This window comes from Tiliqua scincoides, chromosome 11 (genome assembly GCF_035046505.1).
Source record: "Tiliqua scincoides isolate rTilSci1 chromosome 11, rTilSci1.hap2, whole genome shotgun sequence".
Classification (NCBI taxonomy): domain Eukaryota; kingdom Metazoa; phylum Chordata; class Lepidosauria; order Squamata; family Scincidae; genus Tiliqua; species Tiliqua scincoides.
Genome location: NC_089831.1, coordinates 23,037,116 through 23,062,323, shown reverse-complemented (window position 1 = coordinate 23,062,323; position 25,208 = coordinate 23,037,116). Strand labels below are relative to the sequence as shown.

The 25,208-nt window shown below is 46.6% G+C and overlaps 1 protein-coding gene across 1 annotated transcript in view; it reads left to right on the top strand.

The window, feature by feature from the left end:
* GRIK4 (glutamate ionotropic receptor kainate type subunit 4) overlaps positions 1–25,208 on the top strand; it is a 174,858-nt gene that overhangs the window by 54,409 nt on the left and 95,241 nt on the right. Inside the window, exons 6-7 of the mRNA XM_066639707.1 lie at positions 2,610–2,788; positions 17,747–17,800. Coding sequence (XP_066495804.1) covers positions 2,610–2,788; positions 17,747–17,800 — 233 coding nt within the window. The remainder of the gene's footprint in view (positions 1–2,609; positions 2,789–17,746; positions 17,801–25,208) is intronic.

The following is a 25,208-nucleotide window of genomic DNA, read 5'->3' as shown; positions in this document are numbered from 1 at the left end:
GGTTCAAGTTAACTATCATAGTGAATAGTTGCAGGTGGACAAGTCCTCCATCAATGTCCTCCATAAACTCCAAGGCGAACGCACATCTGACAACCTCTGATCCTTACCATTTTATCTTCATTCTAGGATTCTTTGCAATAAAAAAAAAATCATCCAGAGAGCTCCAGAATTTTAATTCATGGCTGAAAGCTTTGAATTTATTGATTAATGCCATTAATTGTGGATTGATTTATCACTGAATGAAAGTGTGGATTTTTAATCAAATTTCATCCAATTGTAATTCCGGTGGTATGCTAGGAAAGGTATCAAGGCAGGGGAGGGGGAGAGAAGTGGGAGGTTCACGCAAGGAGATTGTCTAAACAAGAGATCATTTGTCTGAATTTTTCATTGGAATGAAACTATTGCGTTCATTAAATACTCTCAAAACGTCACCTGTAGCAAGTTATCATGATTGTTACTTTAATCAGTTAAAAGTGAAGCAGTTAATCAGCAAGAAACATTGCTTTCAGAATCAATTCAAGGAGAACAGTCTTTTAAATGTCAGTCTTTGATTATTATGGATGTAAAGACTTTACATGCCATTGTGCATAGATTTTTTTAGAGTGTTGGGGCATAGGTGTTGTTAAAATTGTGTTACATTACATTTCCTTTTAATTGCATAGTTTACACTAGTATATAAAAAGCTCTCCATATTTATGTATTATATTTCCATCACAGCACTATGCCTGTCCTCTTCTATGGGTCTGTGGCCAGTTCAGATGTAACCATCTGGCTTAAATAAACCATGGTTTGTTGAACCAGGAAGGAGCAATATGTCCCTGAGTTCTCATCTCCATCCATCTCTTCCCTCTTCCCCTCTGTCACCCATCTTAATTCTGTGCTTCCTGGTTTGCACCCTGCACATGCCTAATCTTGTCTGGTCTCGGAAGCTAAGCAGGGTCAGGCCTGGTTAGAACTTGGATGGGAGACCGCCTGGGAATACCGGGTGCTGTAGGCTTATACCATAGTCTTTCGAGACTGAAGGTTGCCAACCAACCTGTGATGTTTCAAACTGAAAACTGTGATTTGAGTCATCCTAGGAAATCAGAAAATCATGTCATGGTTTGATATCCTGCTGTGTAGGGATTGCTCAAATCACAGCTTTTTTCAGTCTGCTTGTCATGAGAAACTGTGTTTTGTTTTGTTTTTAAATGAACCAAGTTGTTTGCAATCCAACAACCATGAGTTTTTGGATTGAGATTGTAATGACTGAACAGGAACAATGTGTGTCAAAAATAAAGATAGATAGGTTAGAAATATAGCAGGGGTGGTCAAGCTTCATCTCATGAGCCACATGCAGCTCTTTACTTATACTGTGCAGTTTGTGGAAATGTGTTGGCTGAGCTCCTTTTTGCATCACAATTAACACAAAAAGTAAATAAGGAATTTTCAAGCTTTATAATGATTTACCAGGTATAAACTGAGAGTCTACTGAATGAAAACTTAAGTTTAATGTTCATGGTGAGTAAATATATTTAAGAATTTGAATGCTTCTTAAATACTGAGGCTCTCAAGCGCATCTGAAGTTTATCATATGTAGCTCTTACGATAAGCAAGTTTGGCCACCCTAATATATGGGCTAGCTAGCTAGATTGATTGATTTCTAGTGGCTGCTTTCACAAGGACCGGTATCAGCTTTGGCCCACTCAAAATGGTGAACATTTTACTATTTCAGTAACTATACAAAAGTAAAAGTAGTTTCTAGGGAAAACTAAGACTCAGTGGCTTGGGGTATTTGCCCAAATGGCTGATCTCAGGGAAATCTCTTTCCCATTGGACTTCCTGAGGCTTTCCTTAAGGGGAAAAGAAGAAGGTAGGATTGCACAGCCAGCACACCTATTGTTGCCCAAGTCTGGCTACTCTTGTTCTGGAAAGAGGGAAGCCATTAAAGGAATCATTGGTAAGGCCACATCTGGAGTATTGCATACAGTTCTGGTTGCCGCATCTCGAAAAATATATATAGTGGAACTAGAAAAGGTGCAAAAGAGAGCAACCAAAATGATTCCTGGGTTGCGGCATCTCCCTTATGAGGAAAGGCTACAGCGTCTGGGGCTCTCTAGTTCAGAAAAAAGGCGCCCGAGGGGCGACATGATCAAAATGTCACAATTATGCAGGAAATCCACAAATATTGTGGATAGAGGGATGTTCTTCTCCCTCTCACACAACACCAGAACTAGGGGACGTCCACTAGAATTGAATGCTGGGAGAGTTAGAACGGATGAAAGAAAATATTTTTTGACTCAGTGTGTAATTAATCTGCGGAACTCCTTGCCACAGGATGTGGTGATGGCATTTGGCCTAGATACTTTCAAAAGGGAATTGTACAGACTGAAAAGTCCATCACAGGTTACAAGCCATGATGGATGCATGCAGCCTCTTGATTATAGAAGTAGGCCACTTTAGAATGCAGGATGCAAGGGAGTGGCAACAGGATGCAGGTCTCTTGTTGTCTTGCGTGCTCCCGGCGGGCCGCTGTGAGATACGGGAAACTGGGCCTGATCCAGCGGGGCTCTTCTTATGGGAAGTTTCTTTCACACTGGAAGTTTCTTCTGCATTTCTCTCGCACACAGGCCTTCTAAACCTGGAGAAGCTGCTCCGTCAGTTCCTCATCTCTAAGGAAACCCTCTCAGTCCGGATGCTGGATGATAGCCGGGATCCTACGCCGTTGTTGAAGGAGATCAGGGATGACAAGACGGCCACCATCATTGTGCACGCAAATGCTTCCATGTCCCACATCATCCTTCAGAAGGTAATTGGAAGAAGGCTTCCCTCAGCTGACCTCATCAAGTTTGGGAAAGAGACTCTACCTTAAGGTTTTGAACTCAGAGTGTCACTCAAAGAAATGAACTGATGGTAGGACCAGGACTGATGATAGAAAGTACTTCATCACACTATTCAGAATTCACCACCCCTCCTCCTGTGTTGAATTTTAGATTATAAGCTCCTCAGGGCAGGGGCTTGTCCTCTTAGAGTTAGTCTGTAAAGTGCAATGCATAAGTACAACACTGCCTAAATAATATCACAAGGTGTGGTGATGAGTACTGGATAGAGTGTAAAAGGGCATTTCTCAAACTGTGCGTTGGGACCCACTAGGTGGGTCACGAGCCAATTTCAGGTAGCTCCCCATTCATTTCAATGTGTATGTTATTTTAACAGGCTGCTATGTACATGCTTTGAATATTAATAGTCAATGGGGCTTTCTCCCAGGTAGATGTGGATGGGATTGCAGACTTTGGGATGTTTGGGGAATTTTTTTAACCAGATCAGCAACTGCTTGGGAGGGTTAGGAGAGTTCTTTATTTTAAATAATTTTTTAACTTATTGTAAACCTTTAATTTTTCTTACTTACTTACTTACTTACTTACTTACTTACTTACTTACTTAGGGTCCAATCCTATCCAGCTTTCCAGTACCAGTGCAACCTCAATGCAGCCCCAAGGTAAGGGAACAAATGTTCCCATACCTTGAGGAGGCCTCTGTGACTGCCTTCCCACCACAGGTAGCAGGGCATACCCTATTGGCACAGCAGCACTGGCACTGGAAAATTGTATAGGATTGGACCCTTACTTACTTACTTACTTACTTACTTAGGGCCAAATCCGATTCAATTTTCCAGTCCTGGTGCAGCTGCAGTAGGGGAACAGGGAGGCCCCCTCTAGATAAGGAATCATTTATTCCCTTTCCTCAGGGCTGCATTGCTGTTGCACTGGCACTGAAAGTTGGATAGGATTGGGCCTCACTTACTTACTGATTGATTTGATTTGATTTGATTTTGTTGCATGGGGGGTAAAAGAAAAATGTTTCCTGCTTGATGATGTCACTTCCAGTCCGGACATTACTTCCAGGTTGATGACATCACTTCCGGTGGATCCTGACAGGTTGTCATTCTAAAAAGTGGGTCCCGGTGCTAAAAGGGTTGAGAACCACTGGTTTAAAGTACTTAGGGTGCAATCCTAACCAACTTTCCGGCAGTGGCATAAGCTGTGCCAGTGGGGCATGTTCTGCATCCTGCAGTTGGGGGGCAGTCACAGAGGCCTCCTCAAGGTAAGGGAATGTTTGTTCCCATACCTTAGAGTTGCATTGCCCTCACCTCGTTGCTGGAAAGTTGGTTCGGATTGTGCCATTAGACTAATTAATGAGGGCAGATCCATCAATAGATTATAGCCTTGATGGTTAAGTGGAACCTCCATGCACACTTCCATGCACCTAAGAACATAAGAACAGCCCCACTGGATCAGGCCATAGGCCCATCTAGTCCAGCTTCCTGTATCTCACAGCGGCCCACCAAATGCCCCAACCTCCCTCAGCACAAATAGTTGTGCCTCTCAGACTCCGGAAACTACTTTCTAGCGTGACTCGTACAAAACCATGTATGTGGTTCCTTGTTATAAGTCCATGGCTTGTGTTCTTGTTTCCTCTTTCTTATTTTCCATTTGTTTTAAGGGATTTCTTTAAAAATTTATCATTTCCCCTCCTTCCCCAAGATTTTATGTGCTACTCTGAGCAATGGGCTCCCTTTGGCTTTAAAGTTTTTTTGGCAGTGCTCCCAGCCCAGTCCATTAGAAGGGAAAATCGTATTAACAATTTATGAACAACAGTTTGGCTCGGCAGCTTCATCAACACACTGGTGAGCAGAGCAGGCATCCACTGTAGTTTGGGAGGCATGTACATAGGGGATGTGGTGGTGTTTGTTCCATATATCCTGAGCTGGAAGGATGGGGCCTCTCTCTGCGGCGCAGTTGGCCTGTGTGCACAGAGTGCAGCAATGCTTCACAGGAACCACTGAGAAAACTTGGATTTGAACTGGCAACCTGATCACCTGTGGGTTGGAAACGACTGCAGTGTAGGGTGGTGCGGTAGCAAAATGGCTAAGGGATTTGAGTTGCAAATTAGAACATCCCCGCTTCAGATCTCACCTCTGCCCTGAATTCTCACTATGGACGCAATCCTAACCAACTTTCCAGCACTGACCTGGTTGCAATGCAGCCCCAAGGTAAGGGAATAAAGATGCCCTTACCTTGAGGATGCCCCCTTGACTGCCTCCCCACTGTAGGATTCAGTGCACGCCACATTGGCACAGCTTTGTCAGTGCTGGAAAGTTAGTTAGGATTGCACCCTATGTGACCTAAAGCAAGCCACTCAGTCTCAGTCTTCCCCAGCTGCAGTATGGGGTTTATCTTCCCGCTCACCTTGCAGGGTTGTTGTGCCCTTCCTCTTCCCTTCCTCTTCCTCTGCCCTTCCTCTTCCCTAGAGAAAAGGGCTGCTATCCAGTGTACGGTTTTTAAAAGGACCCCTAAATAAAACAACAACAACATCAAAAAAGCTATGCAGTCAGACAGCCAGCAGCAGGGTGGGGGCTATCCAGTGTTCTGCATCGAGTGCCACATGTATGATTATATGCCTCTGGGGCATAAGTCATGGGTGTGTCCTCGGTGCAAGGAGCTCCAGGCTCTCAGGGAACGCGTCCGCTCCCTTGAAGCCTTGGTGGCCGACCTGGAGAAGCGCAGGCAGCCAGAGGAGGACCGTGGGGAGACTTCTGGGGACGATCAGGCTTCGTCCCAACCTCAGGCGTGCAGCTCCTCGGCTGCCCGGGTGGGAAGTCTCGGGACTGGAGGACGTCACCCTGGAGAGGAGGGAAACAATCCCCTAGGGGGGATCCCTTCTCCAGGGGATGGGCCCGTATCCGAGCGCACTCAGGATACTCCTCGGCGGGAGGGGGGTCGGGGGCTTCTTGTAGTGGGGGATTCGATTATTAGAAACATAGAGAGGGGGGTTTGCGACGGATGTGAGGACCGCATGGTGACTTGCCTGCCTGGTGCGAAGGTTGCGGACATCATTTCTCGTCTAGACAGGCTAGTAGACAGTGCTGGGGGAGAGGTAGCGGCTGTGGTGCATGTCGGCACCAACGACGTGGGCAAGTGTAGCTGGGAGGTCCTGGAGGCCAAATTTAGGCTTTTAGGCAGGAAGCTGAAAGCCAGGACCTCAAAGGTAGCATTCTCTGAAGTGCTACCTGTTCCACGCGCAGGGCCAGCTAGGCAGGCGGAGATCAGGGGTCTCAATGCGTGGATGAGACGGTGGTGTAGGGAGGAGGGGTTTAGATTCGTTAGGCACTGGGGAACGTTTTGGGACAAGCGGGGCCTGTACAAGAGGGACGGGCTCCATTTGAACCAGAATGGAACCAGACTGCTGGCGCATAACATTAAAAAGGTGGCAGAGCAGCTTTTAAACTGATCCCTGGGGGAAGGCCGACAGGAGCCGAGGGGCATCCGGTTCGGGACTCCTCATCCCTATGGGATGAGGATGGGGAGGTTAGAGAACAACAAGACAAAGGCAGGGTAGGAGAAGAAATTGGGAAAGGTAGGGAGATGGGATGTGATAGACAGTTTGGCACAATGAGAGGATGCGGGGACAAAGGAGCGAATAAGCAGCCCATCCTGGGGCATTCCGTGTATAAATGCTTTTATGCGAATGCCCGAAGTCTACGAGCAAAGGTGGGAGAACTGGAATGTCTGGTAACAAGGGAAAACATTGACATAGTGGGCATAACGGAAACCTGGTGGAATGCAGAGAATCAGTGGGATACCGCAATCCCGGGCTATAAACTCTACAGGAGGGACAGGCAGGGGCGTGTTGGAGGTGGGGTGGCCCTTTATGTTAAGGAAGGGATAGAATCCAGCAAAGTAGAGATTGAAAGTGGGTCCGACTCCACCGTAGAATCTCTGTGGGTTAAATTACCAGGCTTGAGCAGCGATGTAATACTGGGGGCGTGCTATCGTCCTCCAGACCAGAAATCTGATGGGGACCTTGAAATGAGGAAACAGATCAGGGAGGTGACAAGGAAGGACAGGGTTGTAATCATGGGGGACTTCAATTATCCTCATATTGACTGGGTCAATTTGTGTTCTGGTCACGATAAGGAAACCGGATTTCTTGACGTGCTAAATGACTGTGGCTTAGATCAGCTAGTCACGGAGCCCACCAGAGGACAGGTGACTCTGGATTTAATTTTGTGCGGTACGCAGGACCTGGTTAGAGATGTAAACGTTACTGAGCCATTGGGGAACAGTGATCATGCTGCGATCCGTTTTGACGTGCACGTTGGGGGAAGAATACCAGGCAAATCTCTAACAAAAACCCTTGACTTCCGACGGGCGGACTTCCCTCAAATGAGGAGGCTGGTTAGGAGGAGGTTGAAAGGGAGGGTAAAAAGAGTCCAATCTCTCCAGAGTGCATGGAGGCTGCTTAAAACAACAGTAATAGAGGCCCAGAAGAGGTGTATACCGCAAAGAAAGAAGGGTTCCACTAAATCCAGGAGAGTGCCCGCATGGCTAACCAGCCAAGTTAGAGAGGCTGTGAAGGGCAAGGAAGCTTCCTTCCGTAAATGGAAGTCTTGCCCTAATGAAGAGAATAAAAAGGAACATAAACTGTGGCAAAAGAAATGTAAGAAGGTGATAGGGGAGGCCAAGCGAGACTATGAGGAACGCATGGCCGGCAACATTAAGGGGAATAATAAAAGCTTCTTCAAATATGTTAGAAGCAGGAAACCCGCCAGAGAAGCGGTTGGCCCTCTGGATGGTGAGGGAGGGAAAGGGGAGATAAAAGGAGACTTAGAGATGGCAGAGAAATTAAATGAGTTCTTTGCATCTGTCTTCACGGCAGAAGACCTCGGGCAGATACCGCTGCCCGAACGGCCCCTCCTAACCGAGGAGTTAAGTCAGATAGAGGTTAAAAGAGAAGATGTTTCAGACCTCATTGATAAATTAAAGATCAATAAGTCACCGGGCCCTGATGGCATACACTCAAGGGTTATTAAGGAATTGAAGAATGAAGTTGCAGATCTCTTGACTAAGGTATGCAACTTGTCCCTCAAAACGGCCACGGTGCCAGAAGATTGGAGGATAGCAAATGTCACGCCTATTTTTAAAATGGGAAAGAGGGGGGACCCGGGAAACTATAGGCCGGTCAGCCTAACATCTATACCGGGTAAGATGGTGGAATGCCTCATCAAAGATAGGATCTCAAAACACATAGACGAACAGGCCTTGCTGAGGGAGAGTCAGCATGGCTTCTGTAAGGGTAAGTCTTGCCTCACAAACCTTATAGAATTCTTTGAAAAGGTCAACAGGCATGTGGATGCGGGAGAACCCGTGGATATTATATATCTGGACTTTCAGAAGGCGTTTGACACGGTCCCTCACCAAAGGCTACTGAAAAAACTCCACAGTCAGGGAATTAGAGGACAGGTCCTCTCGTGGATTGAGAACTGGTTGGAGGCCAGGAAGCAGAGAGTGGGTGTCAATGGGCAATTTTCACAATGGAGAGAGGTGAAAAGCGGTGTGCCCCAAGGATCTGTCCTGGGACCGGTGCTTTTCAACCTCTTCATAAATGACCTGGAGACAGGGTTGAGCAGTGAAGTGGCTAAGTTTGCAGACGACACCAAACTTTTCCGAGTGGTAAAGACCAGAAGTGATTGTGAGGAGCTCCAGAAGGATCTCTCCAGACTGGCAGAATGGGCAGCAAAATGGCAGATGCGCTTCAATGTCGGTAAGTGTAAAGTCATGCACATTGGGACAAAAAATCAAAACTTTAGATATAGGCTGATGGGTTCTGAGCTGTCTGTGACAGATCAGGAGAGAGATCTTGGGGTGGTGGTGGACAGGTCGATGAAAGTGTCGACCCAATGTGCGGCGGCAGTGAAGAAGGCCAATTCTATGCTTGGGATCATTAGGAAGGGTATTGAGAACAAAACGGTTAGTATTATAATGCCGTTGTACAAATCTATGGTAAGGCCACACCTGGAGTATTGTGTCCAGTTCTGGTCGCCGCATCTCAAAAAAGACATAGTGGAAATGGAAAAGGTGCAAAAGAGAGCGACTAAGATGATTACGGGGCTGGGGCACCTTCCTTATGAGGAAAGGCTACGGCGTTTGGGCCTCTTCAGCCTAGAAAAGAGACGCTTGAGGGGGGACATGATTGAGACATACAAAATTATGCAGGGGATGGACAGAGTGGATAGGGAGATGCTCTTTACACTCTCACATAATACCAGAACCAGGGGACATCCACTAAAATTGAGTGTTGGGCGGGTTAGGACAGACAAAAGAAAATATTTCTTTACTCAGCGCGTGGTCGGTCTGTGGAACTCCTTGCCACAGGATGTGGTGCTGGCGTCTAGCCTAGACGCCTTTAAAAGGGGATTGGACGAGTTTCTGGAGGAAAAATCCATTATGGGGTACAAGCCATGATGTGTATGCGCAACCTCCTGATTTTAGGAATGGGTTAAGTCAGAATGCCAGATGTAGGGGAGAGCACCAGGATGAGGTCTCTTGTTATCTGGTGTGCTCCCTGGGGCATTTGGTGGGCTGCTGTGAGATACAGGAAGCTGGACTAGATGGGCCTATGGCCTGATCCAGTGGGGCTGTTCTTATGTTCTTATGTTCTTATGAGGACAACATAAAGATAAAAAAGCATTTTGAATTCTCAGAGGCAGCTATACAAATTTCAAGTATTACTATTAAGGATACTGTATTTGGGATTATTCAGGTGCCTTCCTGTCAATAGTTATTGACAATAATGACCACTGACATCTTGGTACCTTAGATGGGCACCAAATGCCACTCCACATGTCCACAACATTCCCCACAGGCTCCTCATCTGCCCCAACTTGATTTTTTGGTGGCTGGGTGAGAGGTGGTGGTGACTGAAAAGCTTGTTCCCATTGTTCCTGGAGTGTTACCTCTGAGCTTCACTGTTGGGTTGGCAGCAGGTGACAGCACCTCTGTGCTTTTCAGCAGTGGTGAGCACAGAGGATGGAGAGGAAGTGGAAGAGGAGGCAGGGAGAAGAGAAGCAATTTCTGATCATTAAGGTGGGCTAGAGTGGTGCCATCCACAGGGTTGGACTGGCTGGAGCAGCTGTTTTCAACTTCTTTTATTCCGTGGCACAGTGACAAGGTACTAAACTTTTCAGGGCACACCCATCAGTTCTTCTGACAATTGGCAAGACACACCATGCTGTTGGTAGGGAGCTCACATTCCCCAATGGCCCTGCTAATTGATGGCACCCTTCCCAAACTCCTGCAGCACACCTGTGGACCATGGTTGAAAATCACTGGGTTAGTGTGATGTTGTTTTTGGTTCCATGGTGTTTCTGGCCATCAAAGTGAGGCTTCAAATCCTCTACTCCCCCCAGCTTCACCACCTAAGCCAACTTGCCTCACCCTAGTTCATGATAGCCTTGGCTCTTAACTCCAATGGCCACATGGAGCCTCTAGGTTGAACACTGCGTGCAGACCTAACAAGGTTGTCTCGTACTGCTGTAGGAAAAGATCTCCCAGAAAAGACCACGTCTGTTTTGAGTGCTTCTCTAATGTTAGCTAATGGCCGCTTTCCCCATGAGACACTTTGGCGCAGAGCGCGGCTGGGGAATGTCAAAAAACACGTCCGCATAGAGAATCTCCTGCTGTTCCTCGGGCTCACCGGTCTGGAGAGGCAGGCTTTGTATTCATGCAAAGTTGTCTCCCATTATTAGTCATTGCAGGTACAGATGTGCTTGTCTCCAGTCCCCAGACTAGGGTCAAAAACAAGTCAGCTAATAGAGTCTGCCCAGTTCTCAGAGATATCAGATAGATCTTCAGCAAGTTAATGCGTCTCATCAGCCCGTTGCTGTATCGTTTTAATTGTACATCAGTCAAGTGGTTGCCGTGTGTGTGTGTGCAGGTGTTCAAAGCCAGGGACAAGTTTTGTTTTTGACCTTTAGTGTTTCGCTGAAAACCTCAACCTGTTGTGTGGAGAATCAGAGCCAAGATATGGCTTCTCGCCTTCCCTCCCTCCCTCTCTCTCTGCTGAGTTAATGGAGGATTTGAATGAATTCTCTCAGTACTGAGGGCTATCCCTTCAGCCTGTTGCCATAGTAATGTTGTACAGCTCCAGAACCAGCGGCTGTTCTGACACCCCCAGCTCTCTTTCTCTGGGGTATTCTCCTGCCGTGACCGACATAAAGATGTCAAAGATTGAAAGGCTTTCTTTTTCTTGCTGCTTTTATTTTATTATTATTATTTCTTTTAATCCTGCATCCTCTTTTGATTTGATGTGATTCATTGAAGTATGGGTTTCTTAGGAAAGCTAGTGGGGGGGGGGAATAATGACATAGATGAGGCTGTGTTTTATCTCCTCTTTGAACTTGCAGCTCATCAGTTGGCATAAAGTTGGCAAAGATGGAGGGTGATGATCAGAGAACAGTGACTTGGAAGGTCCGCAGTTCATTGAGCGAGAACTGACTGGCTTCTAAGCCAGGGCTTAACCCCCTGCTGTGTGGTTTTCAATCCTGCTTCTTGTCAGAGTAAAATTAAACCAAGCATGCCCCCCCCCCCCAGCATCCGATGAGCAATGGGGTGTTTTTCTTCCTTGGGAGAATTCAAAGCATACCACGGGGGGTGTGTGACCTTCTGCATGTACAGTGTTTCTTGGTTCCAGGTGTGTGTGTGTGTGTGTGTGTGTGTGTGTGTGTGTGTGTCAGTGTCAGGGCTAGCTCCTCTTTCATTGTGCCACCAGCACATCTGTTCAGAGTGAGGACATTCGAGTCCTTCAAAACAGCAGGCAGCACCCTTCTGGCTGGGGAGTCATGTGACCAGGAAGAGCCCATATCCTATCAACCCCAAAACCTTCTCTTGCTCTTCAATCTGATCAGCTGTCCTACTGGTGCAGTTACTTCACTTCTCCTCCTCACTGCCTGCCAGACCTTCTTGCCTGCTGGCTTCCACTCACTTGAGTGTTTCTCAAAGTATCACAGCACCTTCTACTCAGGCCATCGGTCTATCGAGTCTACTGTTGGCCATCCTCCAGAGTTCTTTCCTGGCACCTGGTCTTTTTCAGTGAAGGTGCCAGATATTGAACCTGCAGTCTAGCTCTATATGCCTTCCCATCCTTCCCTTGCTGAGACCAGGATATGTACACCAGGCACAATTTCTCTCCTTCCCTCCCCCCTTCTGTCTGTTCTTCTTGATGGAAAATGAACCCTGCTGGCCAAATTGACTGTTCCTCATCACAGGACGCAATGCACATTTCCCTCCCCAGCAGGATCTTGGTTCTTCTCCCACCTCTCCCATCTTCAGTTAGTGCCTTCGAAAGTCCCCCTTCAATGAAAGCAGCTCTGTTTCCCAGCCCTGCCAGCCTCAGACAATGACTCTGCCATCACCTCTCTCTTCACATCATCCCCCATCTGGTCCAGAGTCAGGCTGTTGTTTCTTCAACTGACAGCCCCATTCTGGCTTCCCACCTGCCAGTAAAAAGGCCAGGGAAAATAATTTGTGGCTCTCTTTGATTTTCTGCCCTTGGAATCAAAAGCTTTCAGTCTTCAAAGACGGTTGCAGGGAGAACAGATGTTGCCTACCCAACTCCAGCTAGGGACCAGGTGCAGAATTTAGCAGCCGAAATGGGAGGCAGCAGGTGGAGCAGGAGAGCAAAGTGAGCGTCTTTATTTAAAATATTTTTGCCCTCCCTTTCTGATAGGGTGCTTGAGGAGGCTAACAGCAGCAAGGTTTTAAAACAGTACATTGGGGGGGGGGATTAAAAATCAGAACAGGGCTGGTCCAAATAGGAGATTAGTCCACATTTCACCAAATCCCATGCACCTGGATGTGGGTCTCCTTGAACACAATAGAAGTATTTCCTTAGAAATAATATACATCGGATTGCACTGTAAAACTGGTGTTTTCTTCAGAAGTATTGTTTTGTTCATAGGCAAATGCATGTAGATTTAATCACTGATTACTTAATAGGTTGATCAACAAACACTCATATGATTAATCAGCTTCTTTAATCCGATGATGGCCCCTTTGGGCCTAGAAGTGACAAAGTGTCATGTGAGAGCTGTGTTTTTGGTGTTGGATTGGAGATGGCTCATTCTCACATGAGAGTCTTCACTTGAAGTCATCATCCATGCAAGTAATCAATCAGTGTTTCAGTAATCAAGTGACAGTGTGAAGAGCCAGCAGTTCATGTTTCTGTAACCCTTTATTAGGTGCCTTCACTTACTGGACCAGAAGCAGGCACTTTGGGTCCAGGGATGGCAGCCAAACTGCTAAAGCTGATTATTCTGGTGTTCCTCAATTTCTGATTGGCTCCCAGCTTGACTTCCTAATTGATCTGGAGCTCTGTAGATAGGACGACCTTCTGGAAACACCCACACCAGATATTTGTGGGTAACCCCAGGGTAATGTCCTGCTCTTCCTAGCTTGACTTAAGAACATAAGAACAGCCCCACTGGATCAGGCCATAGGCCCATCTAGTCCAGCTTCCTGTATCTCACAGCGGCCCACCAAATGCCCAGGGAGCACACCAGATAACAAGAGACCTCATCCTAGTGCCCTCCCTTGCATCTGGCATTCTGACATAACCCATAGTAAATTTACAGTGCATTGTGGAATCAACCACTACAGTCCTGGGGATGCAGTCCTCGCTTACATATCTTTAAAGGACTTTAGATGAATTCCTGGAGAGGAAGTCCGTCAATGGTTATTGTCCATGATAGCTAAATGTAGTCTCTGTTTTCAGGAGCAGCATGGCTGTTAAATGCACTTTCTATGGGAGGTAGTCTTGGAACTACCAAGTAATTAGTCTGTGGAACTCCTTGCCACAGGATGTGGTGATGGTGTCTGATCTAGGTGCCTTTAAAAGGGGATTGGACAGATTTCTAGAAGATAAGTCCAACAACCATGATGGCTATGTGCAACCTCCTGGTTTTGGGTTACCTCAGAATGCCAGGTACAGGGGAGTGGCAACAAGTTGCAGGTCTCTTGTTGTCTTGTGTGCTCTGTGAGGCATCTGGTGAGCCACTGTGAGATACAGGAAAACGGACTAGATGGGTCTTTGGCCTGATCCAGCAAGGCTCTTCTTGCTGGATGCAAGAAGGTTGCTGGATGTTGCTGGATGCAAGAAGGTTGCTGGATGCGCAACCTCCTGATTTTAGAAATGGGCTATGTCAGAATGCCAGATGCAAGGGAGGGCACCAGGAAGAGGTCTCTTGTTATCAGGTGTGCTCCCTGGGGCATTTGGTGGGCCGCTGTGAGATACAGGAAGCTGGACTAGATGGGCCTATGGCCTGATCCAGTGGGGCTGTTCTTATGTTCTTATGTTTGAGACGTTTGTGCTCACAGCAGGTGGTTTTTCACTGAGCTATGGCCTCTTCTCTGGTGACTGGCCACTGTGGGTAGCCCTTGGTCTTATCCAGTAGGGTCCTCCTCATGTTCTTACCAGAAGCATGAAAAGATAAAGCATGGTTCAAATCCAGTTCTCCCTCCCATCTTTCCCCCCTCCCCTTCCACTTCTTTATTCTATGAAAACCTGCTGAACTGAAACCAAGACTAGAATTCCTTCCTCACCCAAAGGTAGGGCGAGGTAGGAATTATGGGGGAGGGGGAAAGCGAATGCTCATTCATATCCATATGCAAATGTCTTTGAGTGTAGTGCATTTAAAATTATTGCCTTGTACAGTGGCAGAACTAAAAAAAAAAGCCATCCAGGCGACATATTTCTAAATAAAGAAACCTGCATGTACACACGCTCCTCAATTACAATCAGTCATTTGCTTCAGCACCAACTTGTAGGGCTTCTCAGTGCTCCCCACCAGAAATCCTGTTATTATCCCAGGAGAAGCTGGCAGCAGAAGTCCCATGTTGATATTTGAAAGCTCTGCCGCTATGCATGCCTTCTAATGCCTCTTAGCTTTAAAGTGCGGCTGTTTGTGCAGTCACAAAGCCCCTTTAGGGAAAATACTTCCTTTTGTGATGCATGTAATCATAATAATCAATCGCCAGTAAGGACCCCCCCCCAGCCCCCTCGACCCCCCCACCCCCACTCTTCCAAGCACAGTCAGTGTTATCTGATAATATCGAGTTCACACATATGTACAGATTTACTTATGCCAGCAGCATTAGGGATGTGCAAAAATCCCTGCCAATCCAAGTGGTGGAAAAAAGTCAATTCAGTCTAGAGTCCTGGGGTTTCTGTTTGCGGTCCTGCACAATTGGTAGACCCCAGTATGTGTTTTGTCTTCATATAATCACAAGTTCCATCCCAGAGTCTCCAATTGAAAGGACATCAGGGCTAACGTTTTGGAGAGCCATTCTCAATCTGAGATGGTGTTGCCCATTGTTCTCCTCTCTTCCATGTTCCTTCTTCTGCTACAACCCAGAGAAGTAACTAGGGCAGAGCAAGAAGGGCACCTTCCATGGTCGGTCCACCAAGCAGGGACACATTATGTCCTAGTTATGGAGGAGGTGCTGGTGGCTTCATGCACCCCTTTCCTTCACCTCTGAGCCTCCAGAGGAGAAAGAGTGGGGTGCGTGAAGCCACCCTCCTCCTCTGGGGAGAATCTGGAAGTGACTGCCTTGCACTGCAAACAGCACAAGGCAATCGATTCCAGGTTGTCCCTAACGGAGGAGGTGCTGGTGTCGTCGTATATCACACTCCTTCTCCTCTGGAGGTTCCCAGGCTCCATGGAGAAGGAACAGGGGATGCGAAGTGGCTGCTATGAATTCCCCTTCCTCCAGGGAGAACCCAGAAGTAATATCATGGCATCATGTGATTTTGTAATGATGGCCAGATCCCAAAGGATCTCCTCTATGGAGAACTTGTGCAAGGAAAGCACCCTACAGGTAGACCACAGCTGCGATACAAGGACATCTGCAAGAGGGATCTGAAGGCCTTAGGGATGGACCTCAACAAGTGGGAAACCCTGGCCTCTGAGCGGCCTGCTTGGAGGCAGGCTGTGCAGCATGGCCTTTCCCAGTTTGAAGAGACACTTGGCCAACAGTCTGAGGCTAAGAGGCAAAGAAGGAAGGCCCATAGCCAGGGAGACAGACCAGGGACAGACTGCACTTGCTCCCAGTGTGGAAGGGATTGTCACTCCCGGATTGGCCTTTTCAGCCACACTAGACGCTGTTCCAGAACCACCTTTCAGAGTGCGATACCATAGTCTTTCGAGACTGAAGGTTGCCAACATGATGTCCTGGGCGCATGGAGTTCATTAGAGCCTGCTCCACCCCATCTTTCTTTCCCAGTTCAAAGAGTGGGAAGGGGCAAGGCTAGTGTATCACTAGGTAAGGAAGGGAAGCATTAAGTACATAACCTCAGACTGTGGGATGTCTTGAACCAGACCTGATCAATGATCTGATTATTCAGAATCCTATTATCTCAGGGGCTCATACAGGGAAAAGCAGTTGGTGAGATACACAGAGTTCATTTTTCACTCCCCCATTTATTTTTACTATTATTACCCCAGATTTAATCTAAAATATGCAGAGCAGCTTGCAGCAAGACACAGCATACTATAAAAAAGTTTCAAAATAGCACAAATCTGTGCATGCTCTCTGTGCTGCACTAATTTCATTCTCAGACATTGTAATTTTCTGATTTTCAGAGTACAGTATATGCTAATTATGTAATTAGATCAAGTACCAAAAAAAAGCTAGTGTTCTGCCACCCAACAGGTTCACCTTGATAACATGCTCCAGTGTTTTCAATCCCCGGCATTTCCAGGAAGGGGGACCCACGGTCATTGTCAACAATCCAAAATTCACTGGACCAATGAGGCAGCTTTGCATGTGCCCCATAATCTAGCAAATTGCATGCAAATTGGTCAGTGACACACACAAGAGACCAAAACTTTACTTATGAAGCTGACCTTATACAATCAATTCACTGGTTCATGTAGCTCCAATGTTGTCAACGCTTCAATCTTTATCTTGCTACGACTCCAAAAAAATAAGCAAGTAAAGTATGAGACTGGGACCCGCTGCCGATCCTGCCCCCTCCCAGGATCCAATCCGCACCTCCACCCCTGCTTGTCCCATTTCCCCCTACGTCGTGTGTCTCCACAACAATCCTGTGAGGTATCAGCCTAAGTAGGGTTGACTTTAGGAGCTGCAGCGAGAAGAGGCTGTGCAGGATTCTATCACGAATTCCATTTTGATAAGGAAGGACCATGATTGGATCAGATCCAAGCCCTCTCTTGCACAGGTTGCTGTGACCCTGTCCCAACTGGAACCCACTGGGGTCCCAATTAACAGGTTGAAGAACACTGATCTATGCCATCTAGCAGCAGTTGACCAACCTCTGCTCCTTCTCTGCTGCCTTCCTACCTTCAGACATCAGGGATTAGCCTGAGATCTTCTGCATGCATAGCAAATGCTCTGTCACTAAACTATTTCCCAATCCTTGTTACGCCCAATCACATCATTGGTCCATCTGGTACTATGGACTCCTGTTGGCTGTGGTTCTCCAGGATCTCAGGAGAAGGTTATTTCCCAGCCCTGCTTGGAGCTGCCTGAGAAGAACCTTGAAACTGGGACCTTATCTAAACAAAGTATCTGCTGTTCCACTGAGATATGCTATCGCCTTTTATCCTATGCACACTTAACAGGGAATAAGTCTTGGTGAACTTGGTGGGGCTTCCTTCATAGTTAATGTTCATATGATTGGGTTGATAATGAGAAAGCAAAGAACTGCTCCATGAAAAATTAGCCCTATACTAATGTTGGGGGAAAGGGATAGTGACAGGGTTACACCCACCTGGAAGATGTCTGCATTCGCTCCACCAAGTTGCATCTTCTGGTACTTTTAAAGACTTTTGTCCAGTCTCCTACATCGCCAAATAAAACTGTTGTCCTTTCGTTCCTATCTCATCTTCTCCGTTTCCTCTCCTTTGCAGGCAGCTGAACTGGGAATGGTGTCAGCTTATTACACATACATCTTCACTAATCTGGTAAGGCATTTTCTCAGCTCGCCTCCCTCTGTGCAAAAAAGTCTTATTGATGGAAGCCAACGTGTTCAAGCTGTGAGCATTTCTGATGCGTCTGGCACACCTACCCGTGCCAAGAAGCGGGGTGGGGAGGAGAGAAACCTGGTGGAGATGTAGGGGACCTCGATTCATGAAAACCTTTGAATCACCAGTTTTCATAAGCAAAACATTTCTGGCAATGTTTTCTTCTGATAGGCAGCCATTTGTTGCAACAATTTTGTTCATTTACATTGTGTTGTGTTTGCAAAGACCCAGTAGGGCAATTCTTTTGTTGCTGTCAGCTTTTTTTTTTTTTTTAAAGGCAATTTTGTGGAAGATGGATCTAGCCCCCATGTTTAGGCAGCATGCCTCTGAATATCTGAATTATGGGGGCAAGTGAAAGAGGCTGACTGGGTAACCCTCATGCTCTTCTTATGAACTTTCCAGAAGCATTTGTCTAGGTTCTGTAGACTGCTGGGTTAGGTAGCCCATTGACATGATTCAGAATGGGAATTGTTTATAAACTGTGCGCGAACCAGCTCAGATGTTCACAGCTTTACACCTAGAATTGATACCCAAGATAGCTGGAAATTTGAAAATACAGCTGTGCGCCACTTAAAAACCGTTCACTTGATGACGGACTGCATATATGATGGTGGTCAAAGCTCAATAAAGATGCTGTTAATGAGGCAATCGCATCTCCTGTAGCCTGCAGCAGAATGTCTGTTTACACAACAGAGAGGCTCTTAACGCAAATAAGAGGCAATCTATCTCCAGTAGCCTGTGCAGCCAGCTGGCAAGGAGTGCTTGTTTACACAACAAAGGCAACAGATTGGACTGAATGTTCACTTAATGACCTAATCACCTAACAATGGGGATCAGAGAACATACCCCGTCTTTAAGTGGCAGGCGCCTGTATATCATTTTGCGACTTGCACCCCAATCCTATGCAGCCCTATCCTCAGAAGTAAGTCCCGCTGAGTTCAATAGGGGCTTACTCCTAAGAAAGTATACATGGATTGCAACCTCAGAACAGTTTTTGCAAGTTTTGTATGAAGAGTTGCTCATTTGTCTAATAGCTAGTTTGGCTTTTGGGATCTCTCCGTCTTAAAGGAAAATACGTCTACCCTTGTGAAGATCAGGAATCAAAGTGTCTCAGTAGGAACCAGACCACCCCGGGTCTTTCATACCACCACAGTTGTTGCAAGACCTTGGCAGAGCTGCACAAAAGGATCTTACGTATGCTTTTTTTTTGTAGTTGCTATAATTTGCAAATTTGCCTATCAAATAGTTGTCGGTATGAAATGAAACCCTTCCTTGTAGTCATTTCAAATGCATCTTGAGCTTCCTTTTACCTTGGCAAATCTGCCTCTGTTTCAGCGTCCTCAGAAGAGGGGGACTTCTTGCTTGTTAAACAGAGGTTTGATCTCTCACTCTCTGGTGGTGAGGGGGAGGTGGTTAATGAGGAGACTTAACTCTAGTTTCCTTTCTGGCTTTTTAAAATTGATACCAGCCTTTCTAATGCTATCACTCAAGCCCCGGCTCGGGAAGACACTGGATGCAATTTCTTCTCCTCTTGAAATTAACTTTTGTGAGAAATTTATCCTGCCATTGGCAAATCTCCCTCATTTGCAGATCTTGGTGTGGATTCCTCATGATCGTTTCTCAATAGCTCTATTATGCCATATAAATGATGTTTTAAAAAGCTTTCCCTGGCAGTTTTATCTGTCATATTTCAAAGCCGTAAAGCAAGCATTCCTGTCAATCAGAGGTAGTAATTCCTTATTCATTTCTGTGGGGCCTGCACAGAACCTTCCCCCAGGTTCCTGACACCCTGCTTTGGGACAATACCATGCCTCCAGGTGTGTGAGCATTCATCTGAGCACAAACATACATGTTGCAGCCAAAGTGGCACTCTTGGAGTTTACCACCTGCTAGAGTTAGGATTTGTCCAGGAACCAGCAGATTTCTTGTTGGAATGCTGTGGCAACTGGTGATGAATCCCCAAAGTCTGTGGAGTAGAGACAGAAAGGGACAGTGTTGTCCCTTCCAGGTCCCAGTATACATCCATGCTCCTCTTCTGTCAGCTCACTGGTTACTCCTGACGTGACCTGGTCAGCTGTCTTTGCCCTATAAAGGCAGTCTGGGCACCTGCTTCCAGGCTGGACATCTCCCCAGACTTTAAGCTCAGAGGAGGCCCTGAATAGACTCCATCATATGCAAAGACCAGATGGGCCTCCACAAGGAGCAACACCTTCTCGGCTTCTCCTCCAAAGCTATGGAACAACTTGCAGTCATATGGCAGGGCCTCCTGTGGGACAGTGCATTTGCGCTGCTTCCTTTTTATGCACTGTATAAGTCCATACCAATGCAGAACAAAACAAATACCTGAGGCTTCTGATGGGCCACTGTGACATACAGGAAGCTGACAAGATGGGTCTTCAGTCTGATCCAGCAGGGCTCTTATGACTGAGTGCATCTCTATGGGGGGCTTCAGGATGTGTACCTAGTGGAAACTGACAACAAGGCGGGTGCCTTCTTCAGTGCAGTTTATATGGAGGGTGTTTTACATCTCCCATTAGCCTTCCTGGGGAACCATGTAGTTAAATCCTTCCCCCCCTCCTGCTGCCACACTCTTAAAACATGAAATAATAAGCTTAAGCAGCAGCTGTAAGCACAAGCCCTGGGTAAACAGGAGACAGATTTTTCTCTTCTACTTAGAGGAGTCAAAGGGTGAGAGCACATGCTGCCAAAGCAAGGAGGGGGTGGCACAGAGAGAGGCCCATTGCCTGATATCACAGAGATGAGAGACACCCATTTACTAAGGCTGGTTTAGGGATAATGAAATCTCTACTGCCTGGGATGCGAGGGGGACGGATGCCATGATTAACTGGAGGTGCCTTCCAACCCAATTGAGGCTCTGTTTCTATCATTTCAATGAATATTTATGCTGTGTATGTGTGTAGCCATGTGCCAAGAGGAGCAGAGACCATGCTGTGTATTTGGGTGGCAAAAAAAAGGCAGAAACAGATGGAAGCAAGCAGGGAGGAGGAACTGTAATCTCAACTTAAGGGAATGGAATGGATGGGCAGGAATGTTTGGAAGCCAGCCGGGGAAGGGTGAGATGGAGAGGCTGGGTTTATAAGAAACCTTCTCTGTGCTCCCAACAGACTGCTTAAAACTGAGTTGTAGGGAAGCTCAGGTGTCAGAATGCCTTCCCACTGCACCCTATTCTTGTCTGGTGGATGTAATCAAGGACTGTCAAGCCACTTTTCAGATAAGTTATTAGTTCCTGGGCACTCTTTGGCTCAACAGAGATTCGAATATGGAGCCTGGCAGTTCTAAGCACTGGTGTGCCTTGAGACAGGATACTTAAGGTTGCAAGGGGGAAGAAGAGGGCAACATTGTTGTCTCTCCCAGTTGCATCACACACACTCCCCTCATGCTGTGTCCTAGGTTTGCCCTATGTGTTGCTGTGTGTCATGTATCTAAAGACATGCCTCCTATTGCCTCTATATACTAAAAGCTGTGCTGGAGACCAGTATGGTCTGAACTGGAAGAAAGATGATTCAGAGATTCTGCCTTTTTCAATCAATTCTTTATCACTGTGTTCAGGAGAAAAGCAAGTCCTAAGTAGCAGACCATGAATTCAACTAATCTTTTTGACTACTTTCCTCCAGTGTGCTCATTTACTACATGTAGGTTAAAAAAAAGAAGAAGAAGAAAAGGAAGCATTTTAAAATATGACTTCAAACTGCTACAGTTTGAAGTGGAACATTCCAGAACTCTTCACGCTGTGTACAGTGTAGATTGGGTCTAATTCTGGTTGGCCGTGGGGCCGGTCATTGTAATTCTGTTATATGGCAGGACATATGCTCTGCGCTTATGCAAAAGAGGCAGGTGTCCTTGACCTGAGGCAAGTCAATCCAGTGTGGGCATTCAGCCTTAATTATGTCTGCTTCTTGCTTCTTTTCAGCCCTGATTGAGTTTTTGATGTCATTCTGAGGGCCACCCCAATGCCCAGCCTGTCCTATATAAATCAACTGTTAATTAAGGGCAGAATCCTAATTTGCGCAGGCTACCTACCCTGCACTGTATCCAGTGCAAGGTAGGGGGCAACTGGAGCGCAGCTTGGAGTAGGGAAATATTTACCCCCCCTATCCCATGTCATACACCAGCCACCCCTATGTGGTTACTTGAATCTGCACCAGCAAAATCACTGGCACAAATCTGAGCAGCCCAGTGTAACACTGAGCTTGCTGGGAAGGAGTTAGGATCCAGCCTAAGGGCTCAGTTCTATCCAACTTTCCAGAGCCACAAAGCAACCCCGAGGTAAGGGAATAAATGTTCCCATACCTTGAGGAGACCTTTGTGACTGCTTCCCCACTGCAGGGTGGAGCACAAGGCACCCCAAAATGTAGGACAGTCAAGACAAATGTAGGACATGAGAAAATAAAAGCTAAAAACACTCATATATTGATTTCATGTGGTTGATTACTATATTACTTACTATTAAATTTAAAACTATATTGCAGATAATTTACTATAGATAATTTCTTGATTACAGGAAGGCTATGTGCTACCTGCAGGGGCTGCTCACAGGGAAAAGAAGGACAGTTAAGTTCTTTTCCAGGGCACAAGGCTAAAAAAGAGGACCTGGAAAAAGAGGATATCTGGTTGCCCTGTCCAACCCTGGGGGCTGGGGATAAGAATAGGCTCTCGGTTTGGCTGTACTTGTCGTAAGAGGCGACTAAACAGCCACTGGGTAGATGGGGCTTGTCAGCCTGGGAAGGCAGCTCATCTGAGAGAAGGAAAACTCTGATCCCAAATCTCCACTGCCTTGTGGCTACATCCAGTTCTGGAAAAGGCTTCAGGAGTCAACCTCGAGGCAAAATCCGGAGCCGGAGTCTCTGAGGCAGTTCATGGCTGATCACAGTCACGTTCTGGCAACTCCTGTGACGCCACTGGAACCAACCGTATTGGACTCTGCCTTTCCATTGGACCATTTCTGCGACTTGAAGAGGGGGGATTTGCTGCATGGGTAACAGCCTATTCTCCATACCTACTTTACCCAGGCTTCGCGCACTGGAGAGGACACTGTTCCAGAACCACCATTCAGAGCGTGACACCATAGTCTTCCGAGACTGAAGGATGCCAACATATGTCCAACCTCCCTGTACAAGCCTTCCTTGGCTGGCATGAACCCACTCTCTCCAGGGCAGAAACCAGCACCGGCAGGCTAGCACACGCCCTTGCGCTGGCCTAACCGTCTCTCAAGTAGCCGTGAATGTGCTTTACGGCACACTTGCGACACTCGAGAGCCAGCACAAGAGACTTGCACAGGCTGGGGGAGGGAGTTGGATTGCTCTGTAGTTCTCATTTATTGATTCATGTATGAAAAGCATCAAGCCCTACCGCAGACTAACTGAATTTCTGACAGGGTTAATTAAGAAGGAAAGAGAAGCTGGGCTGAAAACCTGGGCAGATGGGAGAGGAATTTAAAGAAATTAGTGATATTTAAATGAGGGAGAGAGATGGGAGAGAAGCCATTTAAACTAATAAATCTAGAGGGATTATCAAACCATTAATGAACTGTGTATATATATGTATGATATACATATCTCTCTCTCTCTCTCTCTCTCTCTCTCTCTCTCTCTCTCTCTCTCTCTCTCTCTCATATATATATGAGAGATAGCAACCCCCTCCATCCCCTCTTTATATATATATGCATGCATATATATATAAATATATATATGCATATATATATATATATATGCATGCATCCCCAAAGCATGCAACCCCCTCCATCCCCTCTTTTTATATATATATATATATATATATATATATATATATATATATATATATATATATATATATATATATATATATAAAGAGGGGATGGAGGGGGTTGCATGCTTTGGGCATGTGGTGAAGGTCAGCTCTCTGGAGAGTGAAAGGCGCTTTTTACAACTTAAAAGAAGAGTCAGCTGGGAACTTTTTCCTCACTGTGCACTTCTTCCCTGCATCTTTGTGGATCTGTGATAGACTGGGGAGATGGGAGCCTGGCTGGTTTCCATCAAGATGGGTGACTCATCATGACTTTAATCCTATTAATTAGACAGCTCAGCAGAGAGAGAGAGAGAAAAAAAAAAAACTTAGTCTATGAAAACAGATAGGAACCTCTGGTACAAGGTTAGGGCATCAGCAATAATTCTGCTGGTCAGTGACACATCTACACACGGAGCCTCATCACGGCATGCAAGCAGCTTTTCCCCCTCCTCTTTACAGCATTCATCTCCATTTTGCTCCCACTAGCCAGAATGGCTCCAAAGGGGAGAGGGAGGGTCCACTTGCATGCTGTAGTGAGGCTTCCTGCAAAACTTAGTGCTTTGCTCCCCCCAAGGTACGCCACTGCAAAGATCTTCTAGAGAGTTGTACCAATCCCAGCTGTTCTTAAATGAAAGGCAGCTAGCTTGCCTGTATGGCACGCTAGCCAAGATTGTCAGGCTTATCCCCCTATCAACCGGCAGCAGGACTTTGCTGCCAGCTGATTGGCTGGCTGGCCTGAGGGGGCTGGACAACTGAGCTCGATCTAGTGCGCAGGCGCTAGACCTGGCTCAGTTCCGTTCCTGGAAGCGACCGAGCAGGTCGCTTTTCCAGGAGCGGAGGAGAGGCTGCCCCACGGCGCGGCTTGACCTCCCTTTGTGGCGGTAGAAGTGCGGGGTGGGTAGGCAGAAGACCTTCTCGGTGTCCAATCTAAGCCAGCAAGGGCAGGGGTGAACCAGAACCGCTCTCAAGATGCTTGACCGGCTCAAGGAGGCAGGCTGGCTAGCCCCTGGTCTGAACTTTGGGGCCTTGCAGGGGTGACCTGAAGGCATAGCAGTTTGGCTGGCTTACCCTCTTCGGGCGACGGTGAAAGGTGGGCTTAATATCTATTGAGCTACGCCTGGAGTCGGGTGGATGCCCTATGAGATTGGGGGACATAGACAGCTAGGGCCGTTTCCCCCATTTAGAACCCCACACTTGGGATGGGTATTGTTTACCCTATTTTGTCTTGTTGCTCTGGTTGTAATTTAATAAAGTGGCCCATTTTAATCCCATACCTGTTGTTGGCTGTATTTATTGGGGAATGCATGGTAATGAGCACACAGTCTTCACAGCTGGCGATGAGCACAGCTGTTTTTTCCTCGTAAGTAACTCAAGGATGAGTTTCTCAAACTTTTGAGGTCAAGAGGCAGGCATTTTATGAAGAAATGAGCAGAGCTGGACAGAGTTTTCTTGGTCTATAATGAGCTACCCTGTCTCTCCAAAGATCTGCCCTTCAGCACCTTGTCCATACAGACAGTTCTTCCTTAGACCTTTTCATCATTTTATGCCTGTAATTTGCTTTCTC